This window comes from Magnolia sinica, chromosome 17, assembly GCF_029962835.1.
Source record: "Magnolia sinica isolate HGM2019 chromosome 17, MsV1, whole genome shotgun sequence".
NCBI classification, from domain to species: Eukaryota; Viridiplantae; Streptophyta; class Magnoliopsida; order Magnoliales; family Magnoliaceae; genus Magnolia; species Magnolia sinica.
Window position 1 is genome coordinate 4504985 of NC_080589.1, and position 25779 is coordinate 4530763.

A 25779-nucleotide genomic window follows, 5' to 3' on the forward strand; every position below is an offset into this window, starting at 1 on the left:
CTTTGTAACTTTGGTTCAATTTTCTATAGTTAATGCAAACACGCCAACCAGTGGTGACACGTGTTGGTATGAGTTCATTATTAGAATTCTTCACAATAGTTATTTCGGATTTCTTTGGGACTACTTGAGTTGGACTCACCCAAATACTATCGGATATTGGGTAGATGATTCCCACATTCAATAATTTGATCACCTCATTTTTTACAACTTCCATCATGTTTAGATTGAGACGCCTTTGAGGTTGTCTAATTGGTTAGGCGTCCTCATTGAGGTGGATCCGATGGGTATATATGGAAGGGCTTATACCCTTGATGTCAGAAATGGTCCAGACCAAGGCTCCTTTGTGATTCCTTAAAACATTCAACAATTTAATCTCTTAATCTTTCTCTAAAAATGAAGAGATCACCACAGGATAAGTTTTATTTTCACCTAAGTATACATATTTAAGCTTATTTCGTAGTGGTTTTAAATCAAGCTTTCGAATATTGGTTGGTGATGGCAGAGGTCGCGAGTCCTCGATAGATAGGATTTAAGTGCGCGGTCTCCTTTGGTACATACCAATGTCCTGGGTGGTAGTGCTCTCATTATCATCACAAATTTCAGTAAACACTTTTTCTAAATCAGAATTTTTCAAGTCTCTAAGACTAGGTTCCAATTCCTCTTCTTCTATCAAGCAGTCCATGAAATTCAGCTCATGGATCTCATTATTATCAATGGGCTGCTTATATAGATTGAAAATATTTAGCTCTAGAGTCATGTTATCAAAATATAAGTTCATCATTCCATTCCTGCAATTTATGATTGCATTTGAAGTTGCTAGGAATGGGTGGCCTAAAATGATGGGAACTTGAGCGCTAGAATTTACACATGGTTCAGTGTCTAGTACAATAAAATCCACAGGGAAGTAGAATTTCTCCACTTGGACTAGCACATCCTTTAAAATTCTTCTTGGTACCTTAATAGAGCGGTCAGCGAGTTGGAGTATAATCGTGGTTGGTTTAAGCTCGCCTAATCCCATTTGTTTGTAAACTAAATAAGATACTAAGTTGACACGTGCACCCAAATCTAGTAAAGCATGTTCAATTTGAAAATTCTCAATAATATAAGGAATAGTGGGACTTCCTGGGTCTTTGTATTTGGGTATAGCCATTTGTTGAATGATAGCGCTCACTTTCTCAGTAAGGAAGGCCTTTTGTGCACATTTAATTTTCTCTTTACAGTGCACAAATCCTTGAGATATTTAGCATATGATGGAATTTGTCTAATGACATCAAGCAAAGGAATATTAACAGTAAACTTTTGGAGCATGTCCAACACCTCTTGATATTTCATGGGGACAGTCGGATTCCAAAGTCTAGACGGGAACGGAACTGGAGCTCATATGACTTAGTCTCTTTATCCTTTTGCTGTTGCGACTCTTGAACCATAGCCATTTCATCATTTTCTTAAGACAGTGGCTCATCCTCCGGTATTTCTACCGGTTGCATTATCTTGTTATCGACCTCTTTTCCACTTCCCAAGGTAATGATGACCTTAGCTTGTTCATGATATAGCTCACTTGGATTTGAGTATCCAATGAAATGTGTGTTTCTAAGGTTTGACACAGGTTGAGAAGGAATGATGCATTTTTTCCTAGCATTTAGTTGAGTCTCAATCCTAGCCACAGTTGTCTTTAATTCCTGATTTGATTGGATTAGAGACTGATTCATTTAAGCTTGAGATTTTATGAATGCGATCAATGCATCCTCCACAAATGATCGCTTTGGTGGGGGCACATATGGTGCATTATTAGGTGCCCTAAAGAAGTTTTGTGGAAGCATTTGAGGTACATTGGGTGCATTAATTTATGGTCCATTCCTCCAATTAAGATTAGGATGGTTATGCCAATTTGGATTATATGTGTTTTCTATTGGTTGCATAACTGACCTTTGGTAGTTATTTATAGCATTTGCTTGATCATGCTCATGCGTGATATTTTGTACAACTGAGATTATTGGACAATCCTTTGTGTCATGTTCTGTAATGCTACAAAAATTACCTAAGGAAGTGTTTACTTTAACCATATCAATCTTCCTAATTTTCAAGGCTTCGACCTTTCTAGCCAATGCAGCGAATTTTGCATTAAGGTCGTCTTCCTCTCTTAGGACATACATCCCCGCTTTCTCTCTAGGAATGAGTCTAGTTTGGTTTGATTTAGCAGAGACATCCCATGTCTGCGTATTCTCTGCTAACATATTTAGAAAATCCCAAGCCTCATTATGATCTTTGTCAAGAAAGGTTCCACCACACATCATCTTTATGAATTGACGGGTATCCATGGTGAGCCCCTTTCGGAAAGCATCAATCACATGCCATGGTTCATAACCATGATCTGGACAAGTAATTAGAATATCTTTGAAGCGCTCTTAAGCTTGAAAAAATAATTCATTCCTCTTTTGGAAGAATGACATGATTTCTTGTTTTAGTGCATTTGTTTTGTGTTCGGGAAAGAACTTTTTCAAAACTCTCTACTTAAGGCTTGCTATGAAGTGATGGTATTAGGTCTTAGAGAGTTGAGTCATGCTTTGGCCCGATCCTTTAGAGAAAATGAGAATAACCTAAGCTTAAGTACAACCCTATTGCTATTATTTACTTGTAACGTTGCAATTACTTCCTTAAAGTCCTTTGGGTGCAAGTAGGGGCTTTTAGAATCTAAGCCATGAAATTTAGGAATCAATTGAATCACACTTTGGTTTAAAATCAATATTCCCTGTGTGAGCAGGGAATACTATGCAAGATGGTAAAGTTGATCTCTCAGTATTTAAATGTTAACGTAAAATCCGTGGTTGGTTTAATACATTCTTATGAACTTCATTTTTATCATTAAGAAGAGAATTAGGTTGATTTTCTCTTTTTTGATTTATAGTTGGATCTGACAGATTTGGATTTGGATTATCAACTGGGTCTGTCATGGAATCCAAGTGATATTGAGTGCCTCTTTTAAGTGAATGATCAAGGCCTGGAACTAGTCCGCCTTCGGAGGAGAGTCGATTGTTTTGATCCCTACTCCAACGGGACATAAACCATCCACACCACACAACAAATACCACTAATTCAAATAGCAAGTATGATACTTAAAATAAAAATAAAAACTTAACCAACAACCCAGGCGGCAGGGCCGACCATGAGGGTTCAGTCCACAAAGCAACATAAATCAACAACCCAGGCGGCAGGGCCGACCATGAGGATTCAGTCCACAAAGTAAAAATAAATCAACAACCCAGGCGGCAGGGCCGACCATAAGGGTTTAGTCCACAAAGAAAAAATAAATCAACAACCCAGGCGGCAGGGCCGACCATGAGGGTTCAGTCCACGAAAAAAATAAAATAAAAAAATAAATCAACAAAAGTAAAACTAATGTAGAAATTAAACTATGCTAATCTGGAAAATAGATTCAGCAGATGATCTTTGTGATCAAACAGTAACTGTAGGACAACCATAGCATTTTGGTGATAAAATCCCAAGCAGGGCAACCTTATGTCATAATTAGTGCTTGAAAGACCCAACTGAATTTACTTTCAAAGAAAAAATAAAAAATCTATAGAAAATTTTGAGGGTTTAGAAGAGAACTTACCTTAGCTATCTTGCACAAATCTGATCTATCTCAGTCTCTCCTTGGCAGCGGCACTGAAAACTTGATTGCTTACCTCTAAGTGCAGAGGTTCGTAAGTAATATTCTGTGAATACAGGGTTAATCCCACAGGGAGATGAATTGCAAGAAGGAAAAAATCAAATGCAAAACAAATTAAGAAAAAATCAAATGCAAAACTAACTAAGTAATAAAAACTAAACTGATGATTTAATTTTAGAATTTTTGAATGGATGTAATTCAACTAAATTAAAATAATACCCAAGCTTCAAAGTTCCACACATAGGTTAATGTTCCAAAATCATGATGACTTGGATAACACAACTAGGATCTGAGCACTATGGTCAGCCTAATCGAAAAATAAAATAGTTTAAATATTTTAATAAATGATATAAAATATTAGAAAATCATGGATTTGCACCATTGATATATATTCTCAAGCATCAGTGAATTTAAGAATTCAATATCAATAAGATAATGAAAATCAAATAAATATAACAGGTTGAGAACCTCTCCTATCTAGGAAATCTGATTGATCTAGGGTAAGCCTATCCATTAATATGGATCTCATATGATGAAAACATATGGATCTCACAAGAGGATCAAAAACAAAACCTAAATAATAGATAACATGCATATACCATTCTTCTCATCGTTAAAACAATCAATCATCATAATCTTAAAGAATTATTAAACCCATATGCTTCCCTTCTAGCTTGGGATAGAAGGAACTTAGAAAAACATAATTAAAATAAGAGAGAAAAAATAAAAAGAAATAAATAAATGCAAATAGAAAAGATCTAAAAAAAAAATAACTTATAGAACTTTAATAAAATTAAAAACTCTTTAAAAACCCTAAATTTTGCTTTAGGATGCCTTGAATGATGCTTTTGAATGCCCTAGGAAGCCCTATTTATAAGTAGGGAACTCCAATTTTCGTACAAAGTTGAAAAACCTTAGAAACCGCATCAAATATACACAGTTTTTCAAAATAGACTTATCGCTGCACAATTTGTTTAAAATAGATTTCCTGCTGCACAGTTTTCTAAAATAGACTTTAGAGCTTCAAAATACACTTTTCATGACGATTCAGGATTCTTCACTTCAAATCTTCGATTCTTTTCATTCCTCACTTGGTTTTCTTGGATCATTAGCATGTGAATTCTTCAATTTTGGTCTCCTAAGATCCATCCCTTGCCTTGGTAATTTTTGAGCAACAAATTCATGCTTTTTAGCACTCTTTTTCAATCAAAGCTCTTAAATTCACCTTGCAACATATACATGAGTAAAATAGAACATTAAGCTGATTCATGTTTATAAAACCAAGATGTAAATGGAAAAAATTATGCAATATTTGAGTCTCAACAAAAGTGCGTGCCTATGTCAGTGCCAGAGCGTGCACGTGCAATCTAAGCGTCTCAATTTCGAAAGCTTCGAGTAAGAATACTATACACACATCCACATATAAATTCCGAATCTTCTCCTATCATTTCCGATGTGGAACGAAAGCACATATCGCACTTTTCCATTTGAAATTCTCAAAATCGTTTTGACAGTAAAATTTCAAAATTTTGAAATATTTTTTTCAAAATACCACCAATCACAACATTAGATATAAATGATTTTTAGAATCATATGGTATTTTTTTTCTTTCAAAACAAAAGGACAGAGTGGATTTGTCACAAACATTTTCTTGGACCTACATAACCCCGGCCCAAAGATATCTCTACACCTGGGGCACATGACAGAAATCTTAAAATCAGGCTCATCTAAGAATCAGGTGGGCCACACCAAACGAAACAGTGGGAACAGAGCTGATCATGACGTTTTCTTTTCGTGTGCGGGGGGGGGGGAGGGGAGGGGAGGATTTGCTCGTTAATTAGTACACACTCCACTGTTAGTACACCCACTCGGGGATTCAATATCAAGAACTCAGGGAAACTAGCTAAATCTTAACTCAGTCCATCACTTTGAGGTATGGAAAGGTGTGACAAGATGTTTATATGCATCTAAACCGTTTATAGGGTTATTACCGTGTTTTCCGTTTCGCGTAGTATGGCCCACCTGAGTTTTGTATCTGCTTGTCATACTGTGGTTATTTAAAACAGACGGACGGAGTGGATTTTCCAGGGACATCTCCGTGGGCCCCACACAGCCCCGGCACAAGAAGCAGATTGCGTCCTGAGTAACTCAGTACCCTTGGTGTACTGAGTAAACTTTGTGGGGTCCACCGTTATTTATTTATTTTATCCACTCCGTTCATTCATGTTAACAGCTAATTTTAAGGATTGAGCCCAAAAATAAATCATATCCAAAGCTCATGTGGACCACACCAAAGGAAATGGTGTGATTGAACCTCTACCATTGAAAAATTCTTGGAGGCCACAAAAGTTTTGGATCAAGCTGATATTTGTGGTGTCTATTCATCTATGTCTTTGTGATCTTATGAACAGGTTGGATGACAAATAAACATTACTGTGGGCCCTAGGAAGGTTTCAACGGTGGAAATCTTTATTCACACCGTTTCCTCTAAAATTATCAGGAAAAAACGAATGGATGGTGTGGATAAATCACATACATTCACAGTGGGTCCAACTGAGTTTACTCACTACGATAAAAGCGTACTGAGTAACACAGTACGCAATCCGATTTCCGGGTACCGGTATAGGGAACGGATTGGCTACTCCCCCGACACCAGCCCCGTGGCTGGTGGTCGGTGCTCCGTGGGGTTCTATGTTTCATCCATTCCGTTCATCCATTTTTACAGATCATTTTATGCTTGATCCCAAAAATGAGACATCTATAAATCTCATGTGGACCACACCACATGAAAACAATAGTGATTGGATATCCACCATCAAAATCCTCCTAAGGCCCACTCTACTGTTTATTTGACATCCAATATGTTGATTAGGTCATTCAGGCCAGATGTAGGGAAAAAACAAAAATTAGCTTGATCCAAAACTTTTATGGCCCCAAAATGTTTTTTAATGGTCGATGCTCATTCAAAACTGTTTCCTGTAATGTGGTCCACTTAAGATTGTGATATATCTCCTTTTTGGTCTCGTACTGTAAAATGATCTGTAAAAATAGATGGACGGCATGGATGAATCACATACATCATGGTGGGGCCCACAGAGCACTGACCATCAGCCATTGGCTGGTGTCAGGGGGAGTAGCCAATCCGTTTCCACCGGTATATAGGCCATCTGCTCCCTATCCAACCACTCTCGAGCTGTGCAGCATCGGATCATTCACAAAAAAAAAATTCCCTCACTACCCTTTCATTCTCCAATGTCACCCTTTCTTCACCTCCTCCTCATCTTCATCCTCGATGGCATTCCCGTAATTTCATCGTGCTCTTCTTTCGTCTGCGGGAACCTCAACTTCACGTATCCATTTTACCAAATCAACGCAACCTCCTTGAGTTTGTGCGGCTACGAAGGTCTGGGAATCTCCTGCCTCGACCAAAACCCAACCTTCAATATTTCCGACGACGCATACACAGTAAAATTCATCAACTATCGCCAAAGTACCTTCACCCTTGTAGAAAGTAGCTTAGTGGGGGAGAGCTGTCCGAGGCCACGCCACAACATTTCATGGGAATATCTGTCTTTGTTTGAACTCACAGCACATGACAAGAACCTGAGCTTCTACTTCAACTGCTCTTCGTTTCCATCGTGGGGGCGGCCGATTTCGTGTCTGGGATACGGATCGATGAAGTCTTATGCAGCGATTGAAGAGAGCGGTGATTTTAATTGGGATGAGATGTGTGAAGAGAAGGTGATAGTTCCAGTGCTTGAGAGCGCGGGCTCGGGCTCATTGGTCGGAGCCGTACAACAAGGGTTCAAGCTACAGTGGAAAATTCGTAGAGATTGTGAGAATTGCGAATCTATTGGTGGGTTTTGTGGGAAAAGCAATACCGAGGAACGATTCCTTTGCTTTTGTAAGAACGGAACGAATTTCTCTTTTTGCAACTGTAAGTGGGTATATCTCTATACTTTCTCCACCTCGTTTGTAGATGGGCCTCGGTTAGCCCTAGCCAGCCTGAAAATGCCCTTTCAGGGGAACAAAGAATCGCTGGTTTCAAAGCTACGTGGGTCCCACCGTCATGCATGTATTTTATCCACGTTGTCCGTCCAATTTTTTCAGCTCATTTTAGGGCATGAGCCCAAAATTAAGGCAGATTCAAATCTCAAGAGGACCACACACATGAAATAGTAAGGATTGGATGCTTATTATTAAAAACTTCTTGGGAACCAGAGAATCTTTGGATCAAGCTGATATTTATATTTTCCTTTTCATTGCCCTGGAGGGATGGTAGAGTAACTAACTTCTCCAAATGCTCAGCTGCGCACCAGCTCACGTGGAACTAGTGAGAACTTTTTGGAGAACTCATCATACATTATGTGACTCCAAAATCTGAACGGTCCATGTGAAGCAGCACCTCATGAAACCTCCAAGGCTCAATTTTTACTTTGATCCAAAACTTTAGTGGGCCATGAAAAATGAAAAATGAAAAAAATTTCCTCCCTTGATTTGCGTTTTTCTTTGCTATGGCCCACCAAAATTTTAGAAGAGGGTAAAAATTTGTCCCTTGAGGTTTCATAGGATTCCGCATCACATGAACCGTTCGAATTAGACACACATGACACATGTGCAAAGGTGTGCATGTGTGTAGGTGAGCATGACTCTCTCTCTCTCTCTCTCTCTCTCTCTCTCTCTCTCTCTCTCTCTCTCTCTATATATATATATATATATATATATATATATATATATATATAGTGCCGGTCTCCTACGAACCGTAGGATGAGGAGAGCGGCTGGGATTCCACTTCCTTGAGAGAGAGTCTTCAAAGAAAAGACTCTCCCCTACACTCAAAGAGAGACTCACGTGAAAGTCTTTGCCATAAATAGGGGTGTACATCGGGCCGAACCGAGTCGAACTGGGCTCAACCCGGCCTGGTCACCGGGCTAACATGTCTAGCCCGAACCTGACCCGGTCAGCAATCAGGCGAGTTCAGGCCAGTTTCGGACCCACGATTTGGACGGCCTTGATTTTTTGACTCTGCTCCATCTACTCCATGGGAAGAGCTTTGGCAGGTAACTTGAACGGCCTTGATTTTTGGGAAGGGCTTTTGTCATAGATTTTTGGGACTTTGCTCCATCTACAAAGGGACCCACGATTTGGACGACCTGGATTGCTGTAAATGGTTAGGGTAATTGGGTAAGAATTTAAATATATATATATATATATATATATATATATATATATATATATAATATATATATATATATATATATAGGCCGAGTCGGGCCAGGTCAAGTCGGGTTTCGGGTTGAGTCGGGCCGAACTGGAATCTATCCGAACTCGGCCCGAACTCAGTTTTGGGCCGAAGAAAATGGGCCGCCCCGACCCAAACTCAATTCGGGGTCGTGCCGAGTCAAGCGAGCTAATCGGGCTAGCCCAGTTTGTGTACAACCCTAGCCATAAAGATCCTGTGCAAGTATTTTTTGTGGAGCTTACTATGATGTTTTTGATAAATCCTACTCATTCATCCATTTTCTGAGATCATTTTAAGACATGCTACAGAAAATCAGATGGATACAAAAGTCAAGTGTGCCGCACTAGAGGAAACAGTCTTGATTCAATCACCACCGTTGAAATATTTTTAAAGCCACATAAGTTTCTTATCATGCTAATTTTTTATTGTTTTCACTTCATCCCAGTGGGAATGGTCTTGTAAAATGTTTGGATGGCATAAATAGTTTGGATGGCATATAAAAATCAAGGTGGAGCCTAAGAAAGTTTCAACGGTAGAAAACTCTTCCCCCAATTTTCCCTCTTATATGGTCCACTTGATTTTTGAATCCATATCATTTTCAGTAGCATGTCATAAAATGAGCTCGAAAAACGGATGGACAGGATGGATTTATCAAAAACATCACGGTGGACCCCGCCTAGCATCCAGCGCAGGAACATCCTGTGAAGGCTTTAGGAGGAAATCCGTGTCCATCCGCGTTCCTCCGGGAAGTGGATTGCATACTCAGTAACTCAGTACGCTAAGCGTACTGAGTAAACTCTGTGGGGTCCACCGTGATTTGCATATTTTATGTACTCCGTCCATCCATTTTAAAAGATAATTTTATAGCTTGATCCTAAAAATGACATATATCCAAATCTCAAGTGGACCTCACCATGGGAAATAGTGTGAATTGAAATTCTACCGTTGAAAATTTCTTGGGGCCTATAGAAGTTTTGGATCAAGCTGATATTTGTATTTTACCTTCATCCATGTCTGTGTAATCTTATAAACAGGTTGGATGACAAATAAAAATCACTGTGGACCCTAGCAAGATTTCAATGGTGGAGGTCATTATTTTCATTGTTTCTTATAGTGTGGTCCACTTGAGCTTGGGGAATACTTTTATTTTATACTCAACTACTAAAATGATCTCAAAAAACGGATGGACGGCATGGATAACCCACATACATTCATAGTAGGCCTAACTGAGTTTACTCAGTAAGCATACTAAGTTACTCAGTACGCAATCCTATTTCGTTCCTCCACGTCCCTCTCGGGTGTGGATTAGGTACTTCCCCAGCCCGTTCCGAGCTCGGGACAGGTAGACGCTCTCAGGGTCACTGAGGGTCCACCGTGATGTTTTAATTTTATTTAAGCCATTCATCCATTTTTCTATATCATTTTAGAGCACTGAATAAAAATGGATAGACCATGTGATTGTGTAATTGCATCTATGATTGAGATGGACCACTAACTATTCAGTAAATGAGGAAAAAAGCGTGAAAGTCTGGGAGGCGGATTCCACACTGAGTAACTCAGTACGGTGGGGTCCACTATGATTTATATATTTTATCTAACCGTTCATACATTTTACCAGATGATTTTAGGGCCTTATCCCAAAACTGAAGCATATAGAAAGCTAAAATGGACCACATCACAGGAAACAATGTGAATTAAATGTCCAATAGTGAAAATTTCTTGGGGGCCACAAAAGTTTTAGATCAATCTTATATTTGTTTTTTTCCATTCATCCATGTTTGTGTGATCTTATGTCACGACCCAAAATTCGGGTAGAGAGTGTGCACCTTCAGACACGAGTTTCAGTTCATAACTCGTATACAAAGTGTACTAATTTAATTCCTTAATCAGTTTAATCAGAGATGATAATTATATTCAATATAAGGTCCACCATAATCTCAATCACACATACATAATACTTAGCACTAATCAACTAAACATATATAAATCTTGACGACCCTTAAAATAAAATGAACCTTAAAATCATTCACTTATTATACCATTATACTATAATGATATTTATTCCATGTTAACATTATTTCAAAGAAATAAATCTAAATAATTGCTTAAAGTCTCAAAATAAATACTAGTATGCATTATCAAACTATGCTAACAAAATAAAACATATAATAAAAAATTGTTTAATGCTGCCACTTCATCTTCAGATAAGTATGCCCATGTTTCAGGTGGGTCGTGTTCAGGTAGAGTAGATCCTTCCGGTTTTTGCGTCACATCATTTGCTAATAGCCCTCTGTACAATTTTTCCATTAATAAAAATGTAAGCTGGCCAGACTTAGTGATATAAGCTAGCATGGTTCATAATCATAACAATTAAAATAATACATAAATACATGTACAATGATATGAATGTAAAATGATGTATGAATGCATCAGATGGGATGATCGTCCATCTGCTTGGGTCGGAGGTCGTCAACCCGCATCTACCCGTTGGGTAGGCTTCCACCTTTCAGTAGGCTTGGGCATAGCCCGCATCAGGTAATGCTCTACCAGGATCGACATTTCTTCTAGGGAGGGCCCATCGGATCGACCATGCATTATGTAATGCAATGAATGAGGGATGATATGTAAATGCATATTTTTCATATTTAACATAGTTGTCTCGATTAAAATATTCACATATAAATTTATCGTATGATTATCATATCAAAATATTCAAACCAGTAAATCAATCAAACAATCACAATGATTTATTTTAATTTTAATGAATTATGAGATAAGTTGGGTTACTCACCTGAGTTTGGTAGTATTGATTCTGCAATGTAATTAGGTTGATTTGAATTCCGGGGTCCTATGAATTATATCAACGATATTATTATTCATTTATTTGTATTACATGATGGGGTCCAAATTTGATTAACATTTTAAGTGGTCAAATCTAAAATAATCAAATCATTAAAATTATATGTTTATGTAAATTTAATTATTAAGGTTTAGATTTTCTTTTTAAGATCCTGAAATTAAATGTCAAATAATTAATCGGAGTGGCCCACTAAATGATTGGATCATCCAGATTCTTGAGGTATTATCATGTTTTGCCTCTACACATTAGATAGTTGGTGTGGATCTAACCACACATACACCGATGGCCCATCTCGACCTTCTACGCCAAGTGATACCAACACTTGCGCAAAAATCTAAGATTCCTTTATTAAACACTTTTAGATTTGACTAATATGACATATCTGATTGTTAGATTGATCTAAAAATTATGGCCCTTATATATTTTGGCCTTAAGGATCATATGATCTGTACAGATCTATATTAGCACAATCAGATTCCATCCATTTAATTTATTCTTAAAATATTACTAATTAGACCGAAATTATAAAAACATCACTTTATTAAAATTGACTCTACACACCTATACAATGATGGTGTGAATGATCCACGCCATCCATTATATAGATCAAGACGAAATTAACAATATAATAAAAAGTTAAAAAGATCTAATGATTAGAACTTACCTGATCGAGCCTTCTTAGAATTTCCTCTTCCTTTTACTTTAGGGCTTCCTATCTCCTTTTTTTTTTAATGCAGAAACCTTCCGTATCCCTTTTTAAAGAAAATTCTCATAAGATAGGATGAGCACATCCTCCCTTATCCTGAATTTGAATTTTTTTATGATATTTAATAAAAAAATTATTATTACTACTTTAAGAATCAATCCCTAAACCTCTCTCTCAATTAAGAATTTCGCTACCAACTCAACTACTGACTTGTTTTTTTATTTTTTATTTAAAAAAAATCTTTAAATATTTAATTTAGTTTTTTTTATAATGTACCAAAATTTAGGGTTGTTACATTCTACCCCCCTTAAAATAAAATCTCGTCCTTGAGATTTAGAAACTAACATTTCAATTATTTTTAAATTTTTTATTTTTATTTATTTATTTATTTTTTTTATTGTTATTTTTTGCTTTTAATGGCATTAGTCACACTTATGTTATGGATGGTTTTATATACTGGATTGGTCTTTTAGTTTTTGTAATAGTGAATTTATAAATATATAAAATTTTGTCAAAAACTATGGTTAATAGAAGATTCAAAAATTTAGACAGTGGGGGTTGTCTAGAAATAAACCTTTTTTTTTCCAGTTAAAAATAAAATTTGGTTTTTAAAAAAAAATTATTTTTATTTTCTTATTTATTTTCTTCTGAACTCAATTTATTAATCTACGATATAGCCTTTGAATCACCTTAATTGGACTCGTACTTAATTAGTTATGAGTTTCTCAAATCAGGTGATTTTCATTATTTAACAAAATATAAGGAGCAAATTTTTTTTCTTTTAAATATTATGGGGTCTTAGGTTGGGTTTCTAAGTTTCAGATACCATAACAATCAATGATCTTATGTATTGCATCACTCAAAATAACCAATAGAATATTTTAAATTTGGACTCACACACACAATGTTATTTACAGAATTTTAACATTCGAATCAAAAGTCAAAATGACTTAAAATTTGAAAACTATGTTGTTAACTATACGATGAAAAAAGAAAAAAATTCAGATTAAAATTATTACTTTTACTAGGGTTTTTATCGCTGCTAAGGGTGAAAAATGCTGCTGTCCAACAGTCGTTTTTATCGTTTACAGCCAGTGCTTAAATGTTTATAATTTCTTTACAATTCAAATTATCATAAAATTTTATGGAGTTGTCTAGGGGTATGTATATGACTCAAGAAAATATTTAGGAATAATTTTGAACGATAATTTTATATGGTTTGATCAGGGATACTAAACTAGTCTATATTTTCACTCTATAATGTTGAAATTTGTTAGAAAATTAGAATTTTTTTTTATACCTTGAAATTTGAGGAGGACATTGTCCTATACCTGAAAAAAGGTTCTAGTGAGTTTGATATTTAATTTAATTTTTTATTTTTAAGTATTTTTTTTTTTCACTCAATATGGACTCATGATCCTATAAGAAGGAATTTTAAAATTTTAATAGAGATTATGATTTTTTTTAATACTTATATATTTTTTCTTTAAATAAAGTACTTTAAATAAAAATATTTATTTAACTAAAGGTAATTATCAAAATGAAAAATTCTGTTAATTTAAATCTATAGAAAGTCAGTATGCGCAGATTGATTTTTGGTTTGATGACCGTTGTTTCTATTACATTTTATTATACTTTAAAATATCAGATTAGGTTAAAAAAAATTTCTGGAGGTCTTATCATAAGTTTACTATGTCTCTGTAAAATCTTAGTTGAAAATTTCACAATTTTTTTTTAAAAATTCCTGCAGTCAGTCCTGTCTCTAATTTGATGATTTATGACCAGCCTTTATTAACGCACTAGATCAGAATAGAGACTATGAGATTAAAATTTTATTATTATTTTTATCTTAATTTAGACTTGTCTATCTTCGATCAGACTTTTAAATCACTTTAATCGGAGTAGTACTTTTAAAGTTATGAATTTTACAAGTTGGGTAATTCTTGCTGCCCATTGCTATCTAGCAGAATTTTGTGAATTAAAATATCTTTAAAATTCATTTTCATTATATTAATCCATCTTAATTTAAATTATATTCAAATAAGAGTGTTAGGAATCTAAATTTTTATTTCTATATTCCATAAAAATTAATAGGAACTGAGATTTGGGTCTCTAAGTTCATCAATCCATACATCAATCAAGAGGGATATCCTAATGAAATGTTTCTAATTTCAAGGGTCTACAATTTATGAAATTTAGTTGGGTACATAACCTACAGGTCACTCTAAGTTTTAGAAAAGACCTCTCTCTGATACCATTCTGTCACGCCCTAAAATTCGGGTACAGAGTGTGCACCCTCAGACCCGAGTTTCAGTTCGTAACTCGTACACAAAGTGTACTAATTTAATTCCTTAATCGGTTTAATCAGAGATGATAATTATATTCAATATAAGGTCCACCATAATCTCAATCACACATACATAATACTTAGCACCAATCAACTAAACATATATAAATCTTGACGACCCTTAAAATAAAATGAACCTTAAAATCATTCACTTATTATACCATTATACTATAATGATATTTATTCCATGCTAACATTATTTCAAAGAAATAAATCTAAATAATTGCTTAAAGTCTCAAAATAAATACTAGTATGCATTATCAAACTATGCTAACAAAATAAAACATATAATAAAAAATTATCTAATGCCGTCACTTCATCTTCAGATAAGTATGCCCATGTTTGAGGTGGGTCATGTTCAGGTAGAATAGATCCTTCCGGTTCTTGTGTCATATCATCTGCTAATAGCCCTCTGTACAATTTTTTATTCAATAAAAATGTAAGCTGGCGAGGCTTAGTGATATAACCCAGCATGGTTCATAATCATAACAATTAAAATAATACATAAATACATGTACAATGATATGAATATAAAATGATGTATGAATGCATCAGATGGGATGATCATCCATCTGCTTAGGTTGGAGGTCGTCAACCCGCATCTACCCGTTGGGTAGGCTTCCACCTTTCGGTAGGCTTGGGCATAGCCCGCATCTGGTAACGCTTTACCAGGATCGACATTTCTTCCAGGGAGGGCCCATGGGATCAACCATGCATTATGTAATGCAATGAATGAGGGATGATATGTAAATGCATATTTTTCATATTTAGCATAGTTGTCTCGATTAAAATATTCACATATAAATTTATCGTACAATTATCATATCAAAATATTCAAACTAGTAAATCAATCAAACAATCACAATGATTTATTTTAATTTTAACGAATTATGAGATAAGTTGGGTTACTCACCTGAGTTTGGTAGTATTGACTCTGCAATGTAATTAGGTTGATTTAAATTCCGGAGTCCTATGAATTATATCAACGATATTATTATTCATTTATTTGTATTACATGGTGGGGTCCACCTTTGATTAACATTTTAAGTGGCCAAATCTAAAATAATCAAATAATTAAAATTATATGTTTATGTAAATTTAATTATCAAGGTTTAGATTTTCTTTTTAAGATCTTGAAATTGAATGTCAAATAATTAATTAGGGTGACCCACCAAATGATTGGATCATCCAGATTCTTGAAGTATTATCATGTTTTGCCTCTACACATTAGATAGATGGTGTGGATCTAACCACACATACATTGATGACCCATCTCGACCTTCTACGCCAAGTGATACCAACACTTGCGCAAAAATCTAAGATTCCTTTATTAAACACTTTTAGATTTGATTAATGTGGCATATCTAATTGTTAGATTGATCTAAAAATTATGGCCCTTGTATATTTTGGCCTTAAGGATCATATGATCCGTATAGATCTATCTTAACACAATCAGATTCCATGCATCCATTTAATTTATTCTTAAAATATTACTAATTAGATCGAAATCATAAAAACATCACTTTATTAAAATTGACTCTACACACCTATACAATGATGGTGTGGATGATCCACGCCATCCATTGTATAGATCAAGAAGAAATTAACAACATAATAAAAAGTTAAAAAGATCTAAAGATTAGAACTTACCTGATCGAGTCTTCTTAAAATTTCCTCTTCCTTTTACTTTAGGGCTTCCTATCTCCTTCTTTTTTTTAATGCAGAACGATCCCTAAACCTCTCTCTCAATTAAGAATTTCATTACCAACTCAACTATTGACTTGTTTTTTTATTTTTTTATTTAAAAATAAAATCTTTAAATCTTTAATTTATTTTTTTTATAATGTACGAAAATTTAGGGTTGTTACATCTTATGAGAAGTTTAGATGACAAATAAACATCACCATGGGGCCTAGCAAGGTTTTAACGGTGGAAATCATTATTTCCACTATTTCTTATGTTATGGTCCACTTGATCTTTAGATAAACTTCAATTTTGGGATCAACCCCTAAAATGATTTGAAAAAACGGATGGACGGTGTGGATAAACCACATAAATTCACAGTGGGCCCAACAAGGTTTACTCAGTACGATAAGAGCATACTGAGTAACTCAGTACGCAATCCAATTTCGAAAGTCGGGACGCTGTAGTGGACCCACCACAGAAAATAGTGGGGAAGTGATTCCCATGGTTGTAACTATCTTAATGCCCACCATAATGTTTATTTGAAATCTAACCTATTCAAAAGTTAAAAAATATATGAAAGAAGGGAAAACACAAATATCTGCTTGATCTAAAACTTTTGTGGCCTTTAGAAGTTTTCAACGGTGAACGTCACTGTCCCCACTGTTTTCTGTGCTAGGTCCACCGGAGATTTGGATTTAACTTATTCTTTGGATATTACCTTAAAATGATCTCTCCAAATGGATGAAAGGTGTGGATACAAAACATACATCATGGTGGGCCCCATGGAAATTGGTGACCTCACTTAGTAGCAAGTCTCACTTCTCACCCTTTCAGTATCTAATCTGCGCCCGGAGAGTCTGCTTTCGCAAACGGAGGATCCATACTCCTACGTCCTAAGTAAACTCCGTGGGTCCACCATGATTTATATATTTTATCCTCTCCGTCCATTCATTTTACAAAATAATTTAGGGATTGAAATAAAAAATCAGGCATATTAAATGTTCAAATTGACCACACCACTGGAAACAGTTGAATTGAACATCCACCTTTCAAAAAATTCTTTAGAGTCACATGAGTTTTGAATCAAGCTTATATTTGTGTTTACCTTCATCCATGTTGTATAATCTTATGAACATGTTGGATGACAAATTAACATCACTATGGAGCCTATAAAGGGTATGATCCAATTAATCTGTGTATGTGCTACAATTATGGGCTTAACACCGTAAATTTCAACGGTGGTCACTAAATTCCCACTGTTTCCTCTCATGTGGCCCATTTAATTTTTGGAACCTCCTCATTCTTGGTCGCATGACCTAAAATGATTTCAAAAAACGGATGGACAGGTTGGATTTATCACAAACATCATAGTAGGCCACACACAAAACCCTTTCGCATGATCTTAGCAGGAAATCCTCTTACAATTCCAAATTTCTCTCCGTGAGTGTAGGAGAGAGTCTTCTCTTCGAAGACTCTCTCTCTCTCTCAAGGAAGTGGAATCCCAGCTGCTCTCCTCATCCTACGACGTACATGAAGGCTCGCATATAAATTCCGTGCGGTACGGTTCGTAGGAGACCGGCACTATATATATATATATATATATATATATATATATATATATATATATATATATATATTATGACATATACTACTCTCTTTGTTAGTAATAATATTTGACCATAAGAAATGATGCTTTTATCTTTTAACTTTATGAGATGAGAGAAGTTTTCATTTTGCACAAGGTGGAAACCACTTGTTTTGGAGCTCCACAACCATGTGACTCAGACCGTCAAATGGTATACCATCCATGACATTTGATGTAAACTTTTCAAACGGTACCAAAGCCATCCAAACACACTGAATAACTTTTTTCATATTTACATAAGGACAAAATCAGAATCACTCATCTTTACAAATTCAAGGGTAAAAGCCTCATTTTTATGATATGAGGGTCAATGGTCCCCTTTCCAATGCAATTTTGATAGAAGTTAAGCACATGTTAACATGTTTTATAACTGTATACGAAAATGAATGGTCATTAGGCAGCACAAAAGGGGGAGAGGGTAATTTCGTGTATGGTGAAAAGGAGACTAGTAAAGGTCGAAAAGTATTCTTTGTTCTCTGTTAAAGCAGGACCATACCCGGTGATTAAAATTGCTGATCTGATGGCTCCACTATGATGGGCCATGCCTAAACACTGGAAAATTAGAAGTTCCCGTGCATTCCTCGGCCTTGTTTTAGTTAAATATGGATCATTGATCTATTTCAATCTTAAACATCGTATTTCAGGGCCGCAAACTAAAGGGTTGGAATTGTCTATTAAAGGATATTTCAGGGCATGATCCATCTACAAGCCCCATCATATCAACAGTTTAGATCACTGAACCATGGACCCAAACTGTATAGAGAGAGGTTGAATGTTGTATATTGCCTCAGGCTATAGATCAGATAATTCCACTATAAATTCTGGTAGACATTGATTCTCATTTATTCTCAAATTGTTTTATTCAGTTACTCCACCGAATGGGCAACAGCCGGTTCCAACTAACGCAGATGTCCCAAGCACCTCCCCCAACGGTCAGTTCTGCATCTCTACTCTAAAGGGTTTTAATATAATGCAGGGGCCACACCAAACCCACCATGTGGGGCCAGGTTCCACCAAAGCCCTGGTCAGTCTTAATTGAGCTGAAAGGCCCTGTAACATTGTGAAACGGTTAAAATGGTGGGTCCCATATAGGTGTATGATCATATACATTTTTTTTTCTAAATGTTAATGGCTCCCATGGAGCAGATGCCCTGCTCAAAAACATCATGTTGATTCACAAATTAGGTGGGATACTGTACAAAACTACGGGGCGTGGCATATTGAGGGATAAAGGAGAGTGGTACGGAGAGAGAAAAATGTGTGGGATGCTAATGTAGGGAGTACTTGCTAATGCACCAAAAGCTCCAGAGCTGTTGGGGAAGCACCGAGATATCCCTTTATCTAGCCAATACCACTTAATGTAGGGAATACTAGCCAACACACCAAAATCTCTAAAGCTACTAGGGAAGCACCAGAATATCCCTTTATCTAAGCCTTTCCAGGCAAAGTAATGAAGACCTCTCCATTCACTACGTATCTTACAGGCCCCGCCCAATGACCATTCTGCATCTCACAGACCCCACCCAATCCTAATGAAGAGATGCACCTGTATCAAATACTCATAAAGAGAGGAGTGGTTCATGCTTCACATGTAAAGAGGGTGTAGGTTACTGGGAATTCAAAAAGCATAGCATCTAAATTATTTAATGAGACTAATTGCATTTGAAATTCCAACTGATGTCTTTTTCTAGCAATAAGCCAAAACCTTTAATACCTACTTATTTATTTTTGGGCTTTTATAGCCAACACAAGCACAAGAGCCAACAAACACAAAACCTCAATAATGTAATTGTTGTGTAAATGCCATACATTCTGCAAGGCACGGTCGACCATGAGGACGACCATGACTCTCTATGAGGATTCACAGCCAACCATCGGTGCAACCGTCGGGTTTAACAATTGTTGCATGAAATAAGGTACTTAATCCTGGTTTTGTCATTAAGGCTTAAGGTTAATAAAAACTAATACAAGCTTTTAAGGGAGAAGGTTTTCTACACTTATAAAGGGACTTAGGAATGATTTCTCAAGAGATCCAGAGGTTTTCTATAGGTGCACATCGAAAGGGGAGATCGGATACATATGTAATCGAAGAAGATGGGTCTGTACAACTCTAAGGTTTTGATTATAGTGGATCTTTATCGCTTTGTGCCATGGTTTTTTCCCACAAGGGTTTTTTCACGTAAAATATCGTCGTGTTTGTGATTATTTGCTTTTGGTTCAATTATCCTGAATTATTATATTATTCTATTTTCATTTATTGTGCTTCCATTAAGTACTGCATGGATTGGCAGTGGTGTTAGATATGAATTTCTAACACCTATTTTGATTCGGGTATGTTATTGGCTCGGGTTTACATCATTATGGTGTGATATAGAGCGGATTCACTCATAACAAAGTAGTATTAGATCGTGTAATACCCCGGGTTTTCAGGGGCCGTATAAGAACTCGGCTCCCGAATTCTCAGGTGTCATGGGTGTCCTAATGGGCTTCATATTTTAATTACATTTGGATGATCTCATAGACAATGAATAATCTAGCAAGGCATGGAGCATAAGTACATCATAAAGCAGTATCAATTGTTATTAAATATAAAAATATCCAAACCACAAATCCAAAATCATCTAAATAGGGAATTAGTCTCACTTATACATGACCTAAAGCGACTAGGGCCCTGGTTCATATCCCGTGGTAGCCTGAACTCAAACTAAAAGGATCCGTCGAAAGTTTGGAAGTAGGGAAGCTCTTCTTCCCTATCCTTGCTCACCTCGCTCAGCTCGTCGAGCTCCGCCTCACCTGCATCTAGTAAAGGGTCTGGTTGGTATTTTAAAATACCGTCCCAGAGTGGAAGTGAGTGATTAACTCAGTAGGTACTATTAGTTTTAAGTTACACAAACATCAATTATATTATGAATTTAATAAAAAACAATACATTCACAAAATCCTAATTAATCTTGTTAATGCATGTGCATGTATTATGATATGATGCATGCCCTCGCAACAACACTCTCTCGAGCGACTCCATCTAATGATCGCGTATGACCAACCACCCTCATTGCGACCTCAACTGCCAAGTCGCCAACCTAACTAGTGCGATCTGGTCATGATCGTGTTAGCCGAGTTTTTAATTAAGTCTATTCAAATAGCAGATTGGAGAAACTAGTACACCCCGTGATGTCAATACCCTAAACTAGTTGGAGGCTAAGGCCCCCCAACATGTGAGGCCAAGACCCCGTGATCCTTGATCCTATCTGGTTCCCCATCCATGACTTTAAGCACATGGGGAGTGCTGAGGAGAGATATTACTCACGGTCACTACGGGGAGGCTCGTCACCCCAGCGTAGGCTGACAGCTCGAACACAGTGTCCCATTCCACCATGCCCGGCTCTCAAGTCAGTGGATCGTTTTCAATTGGTTATCAATGTGCTTCAATGGTTGAAGGGTTTTTCATGTTCCATACAAGCGTGAGCAGAGAGGGTTAACAAACATGGTTAGTCAGTGAGTAGACTAGACCGCGTAAGTTCAGGCGAGTACGTGACAGACGACATCGGGTACAAGTGACCTATGTAGTCCAACTACTGTCGCCCATACGCATCCCCCCCGAATCCACGGGTTTAGCCTTAGGATAGTCCTATCAACAGGACCACCGTCTCTCACCTCAGTTCCTGACCAACCCAGGGGTTTGATGATATTCAATAACACTTCAACAATCAGGGTTATCTACTAACACAAGCGATATCATGCATTCATATTTTCAAACATAAAAATTCATATTTTTCTATAATGCAAATGCTAACAATATTATAAAATAACGGTACATATGTGTTGTGTGGGTTAGTGAGGAAGCCAAGCCTTTCATATATCTCATTGTACAAAAATATACACAAGCGTTAGTGCATCAAACATGTTATGAGGAAACGCCATACAAGAATCAAGCAAGGAATGTACGAGCAATCATCAAATGCATACCCAATCATGTTGAGAAACATCAAATATTTCATAATCATCCCATATTGATTTGGGGAGGACCTAAAGTATAAAGTCTTGTCTAGGTTTCTCTAAATTACCCAAATACATCACCCAACAAGCAAAATCATTATATTCATATTAAAATTGGTGTTAGGCTACCTAAGAATAATAGTCCGCACCTAATTACAATCAGAGAGTGGAGAGGTGTTCCTAACGGCACTGGGTCTATAGGCTTGAAGTGTCGGGGCCCTACATGGTGTAGAATGCACAATGATCAAAGATAAAGCTGAAATTCATGGAAATTAAAAGGAGAATCACCACATTACCTTAATTAGGGTGAGATCTCTCTTCCAACAAAAGAAATTTAGAGATTTTGAGGGAGAAGGGGAGAAAGAGGCCAGAATAGACGAGATCCGGCCGCTAGGGGTGCATGCAAGGCGGTGGCTCCCAATTTCTCTCTCATTCTCTCTCTCCTTTTCTTCTCTTTCTCTCTTTCTCCCTTTCTTTCTTCTAGGGTAAATTCGTATGGGGAGAGGAGATGCCCAAATGAGGCCCTTTTATAATGCTAGATTTCGGTGTAAATGGCCTCAAGGGCTAGGTTTTTACTATACTAGCCCTATGGGAGGGTCTTTCTAACCTTTAGGGCCCACTATGGAGTATACATATTGATATATACCATAGGATAGTTGGCCCTAATGATGATCTATGTATAGATATGATCGGCCCGCCATTTGGATGCACCGATTAACAGATATGATTAGAAGTTTGTTCAACGGTCATCGATGGTCGATCGGGGCCGCGGCTATACGGATATGAGCAGTGAAATATATTTACTCCACGTGTGAAGTTTAGTCGTAAACCGACGGTCCGAAATCCTCAACTTTACATAAGAGTGGACAACCCAATTCACTTAAGTTTCAGCCTCTTCCTTTAGGGTATTTGCACTTCTCATGCACTCGTCCTTTGGCTCAAGTTGAACGGTTCTAGACAGTACCCAAGTCCGACTCCCGTGATGGACATCAAGCCCAGTAAGACGGACATTATCCTATAGTTTTGAAACTAGTGGCCCACTAACGAGCGGTCTAGAACTTGTTCAAAAAATCGGGGCATTTTGGAATGAATTAGGTATTGAGGTTTCTCGTGGGCAATGATTAGGGTTAGGATTAACCATGTTCATAATATGGCCTATTTATAATTAGTAAAAGTAGAGATTTAGTCATGTTTACTTTAAACTGTCGGTTTTAGGCTAAAAGAGTAACGAGGTTGATTTGGTATATTAGTCAATATCCGGGCCTTATCTGACTCGGCTTCGATTAAAATTTAAATTTAGTTATGATTGCCTTGATTAGTTAGCGATGGGTCGGTTGGATTTGGGCCCTATGTGAGTAAATCATGGGGCTAAACTTGATGTTCAAGTGAATGGGCGGATTCGTTGGCTTCCTACGGTTGATTAATCGAACTTGTGCAGTTCTTTACTGGTTCCACCCATGTATAAACTAACATTGAGTGCTAATGGTCAGTAAGAGATAATATAAGTTAATTACATAAAAAAATTTAAGGATTTTTGAAAATCCAGGACGTTACAGATCGTCAGGTTGGATGTTTGGGTTTAAGTAAAGATGTCAGGATCAAAATTCGATATATAAAAATTTGATGGGAAGAACAATTTCAGTTTATTGCACAGGAAGGTCAATGGCATTTTAATTAGTTTTACGAGGGTTGAGCAAGGCATTGTTGGAAACAAAATCGAAGAAGATGTCAAATGATGGCTAAAGCGATTATGGGGAGAAAGCTATGAGCACCATTCATTTATGTCTATCGGATGAGGTTTTGTACAACGTCTTAAATGAAGAATCTCCCCCGATGATGTAGAAGAAGCTAAAAGACCTGTACATGTTGAAGTTCCTCACAAATAAGTTGTTTGTGAACAAACAACTTTTCAAGCTAAAATTGAAGGAATGATCGGATCTTTTGGAGCACATGAACTTATTTACAAAGCTATGTAGCGAGTTAAGAAGGCTCGAAGAGACGGTCAAGGAAGAAAACAAAACAGTACTACATCTAGCATCACTTCCCTCGTCATATGAACATCTCGTCACTACTCTACCATATGGGAAGAATATATTGAAGCTTGAAGAAATGACTACGACACTCATTTCTAACGAGATGCAAAAGAAGTCGAGTGATGATGACTCTCAAGCAGAAAGGCTAGTCGCAAAAGGGGGTCAATGATGTGTGTGATCCGTGTAACGATCTCGGTCAGACAAGAAGAAAGGTCCAGATCAAAGACAAAGGCAAAGGATGGATGCTTCTATTGCAGCATTAAGAAGCACTTTAAGAGAGATTGTCAGAAATGGAAGGATAACATAGAAAGCAAAAGAAAAAAAAAAGGAATAAGCAACTGTAGTAGAAAAAAACTCAGAATAAGACCTTCTCTCGATCTCTTCAGGTACGAGTCGTCTCTCAGACACTTGGATTCTGGAATCAAGATGTTTGTATCACATTTGCCCAGATAGGACTTGGTTCGATTCCTATAAGTCATATGATGGTGGAAGTGTTTTGATGGTAAATGATGTAGCATACAGGCTATCGGAATAGGGACCATCAAGATAAGGATGTTTGATGGAGTTATTTGGACTCTTGGTAATGTCAGACATGTCCCAGATCTGAAGAAAAATTTAATATCCTTGGGAGTTTTAAATATGAACGGCTGCACATTCATCACATCTGGCGGTGTATTAAAGGTCACAAGAGGTGCAATGGTGTTGATGAAGGGACATAAGGTTGAAAATCTTTACAAGTTGGTCGGCAGTATAGTTATGGGTGAGGCCGTTACCACCTTACATGCAGAATCCATCACAGATGATACAAATCTATGGCATATGCGGTTAGGGCATATGAGCGAGAGGGGCATCATGGAACTCCACAAACAAAAATTGTTGAAGTGAGTTGAGGCATGCAAGGTGGATTTGTGTGAGCATTGCATCTTAGGCAAGCTATAACGCCCTGAAAATCGGGGGTCGTGCATACACTCGACTCTCGAGTTCCCGAGTATCACTTATAACCGATTTTCATTAATATGCGTTTAATTAGGTTTAAATGTGCAGCCTGGAATTTCCTGGAACATGAAGCACAACCACACAAGTCTACTGAAATAAAGAGATCTAGCATATATACAGGTCTAAAAATATAAATGGGTCACACAAGGCGTTGCCTAACTAAAACTACAAAAAGAATGATATGTCCAAAAAGGATAGAACTGAGCCCACTGCTCAGTGATCCAAATCCTGCCTATCAAGCCGATGGAGAGCCACCCATCAGCTGAAAGTAAGACAACTCATCATCCTCGTCAAGACTCACGCCGTCAGGCTCCTCGTACTCTGCGCCACCTACATCTACGGGAGAGTCTGGTTGGTGTTTTAAAACACTGTCCCAGAGTGAGAGTGAGTGATCAACTCAGTGGGTACTATTAGTCTTAAGTTACAACAGGTATGAATTAAATTATGGATTTACTGAAAGGCAATACATTCATAAGCACCTAACAAATCTTATTAATGTGTATGCAAGATGGATGATATGATGTATGCCCTCGCCACAACACTCCCTCGAGTAACTACATCTAACGATCGCGTATGACCAACACTCCCTCAGAGCGAC

At 37.0% G+C, this 25779-nt stretch overlaps 1 protein-coding gene across 1 annotated transcript; it reads left to right on the forward strand.

Annotated features, from left to right (window-relative positions):
* Positions 1 to 6922: 6922 nt before the first annotated feature.
* LOC131231756 (LEAF RUST 10 DISEASE-RESISTANCE LOCUS RECEPTOR-LIKE PROTEIN KINASE-like 2.7) lies at positions 6923 to 19195 on the forward strand. The gene is made up of 2 exons (XM_058228060.1): positions 6923 to 7607; positions 19023 to 19195. Exons 1-2 carry the CDS (start codon positions 6923 to 6925, stop codon positions 19193 to 19195), a joined length of 858 nt encoding a protein of 285 aa, XP_058084043.1.
* Positions 19196 to 25779: the final 6584 nt, after the last annotated feature.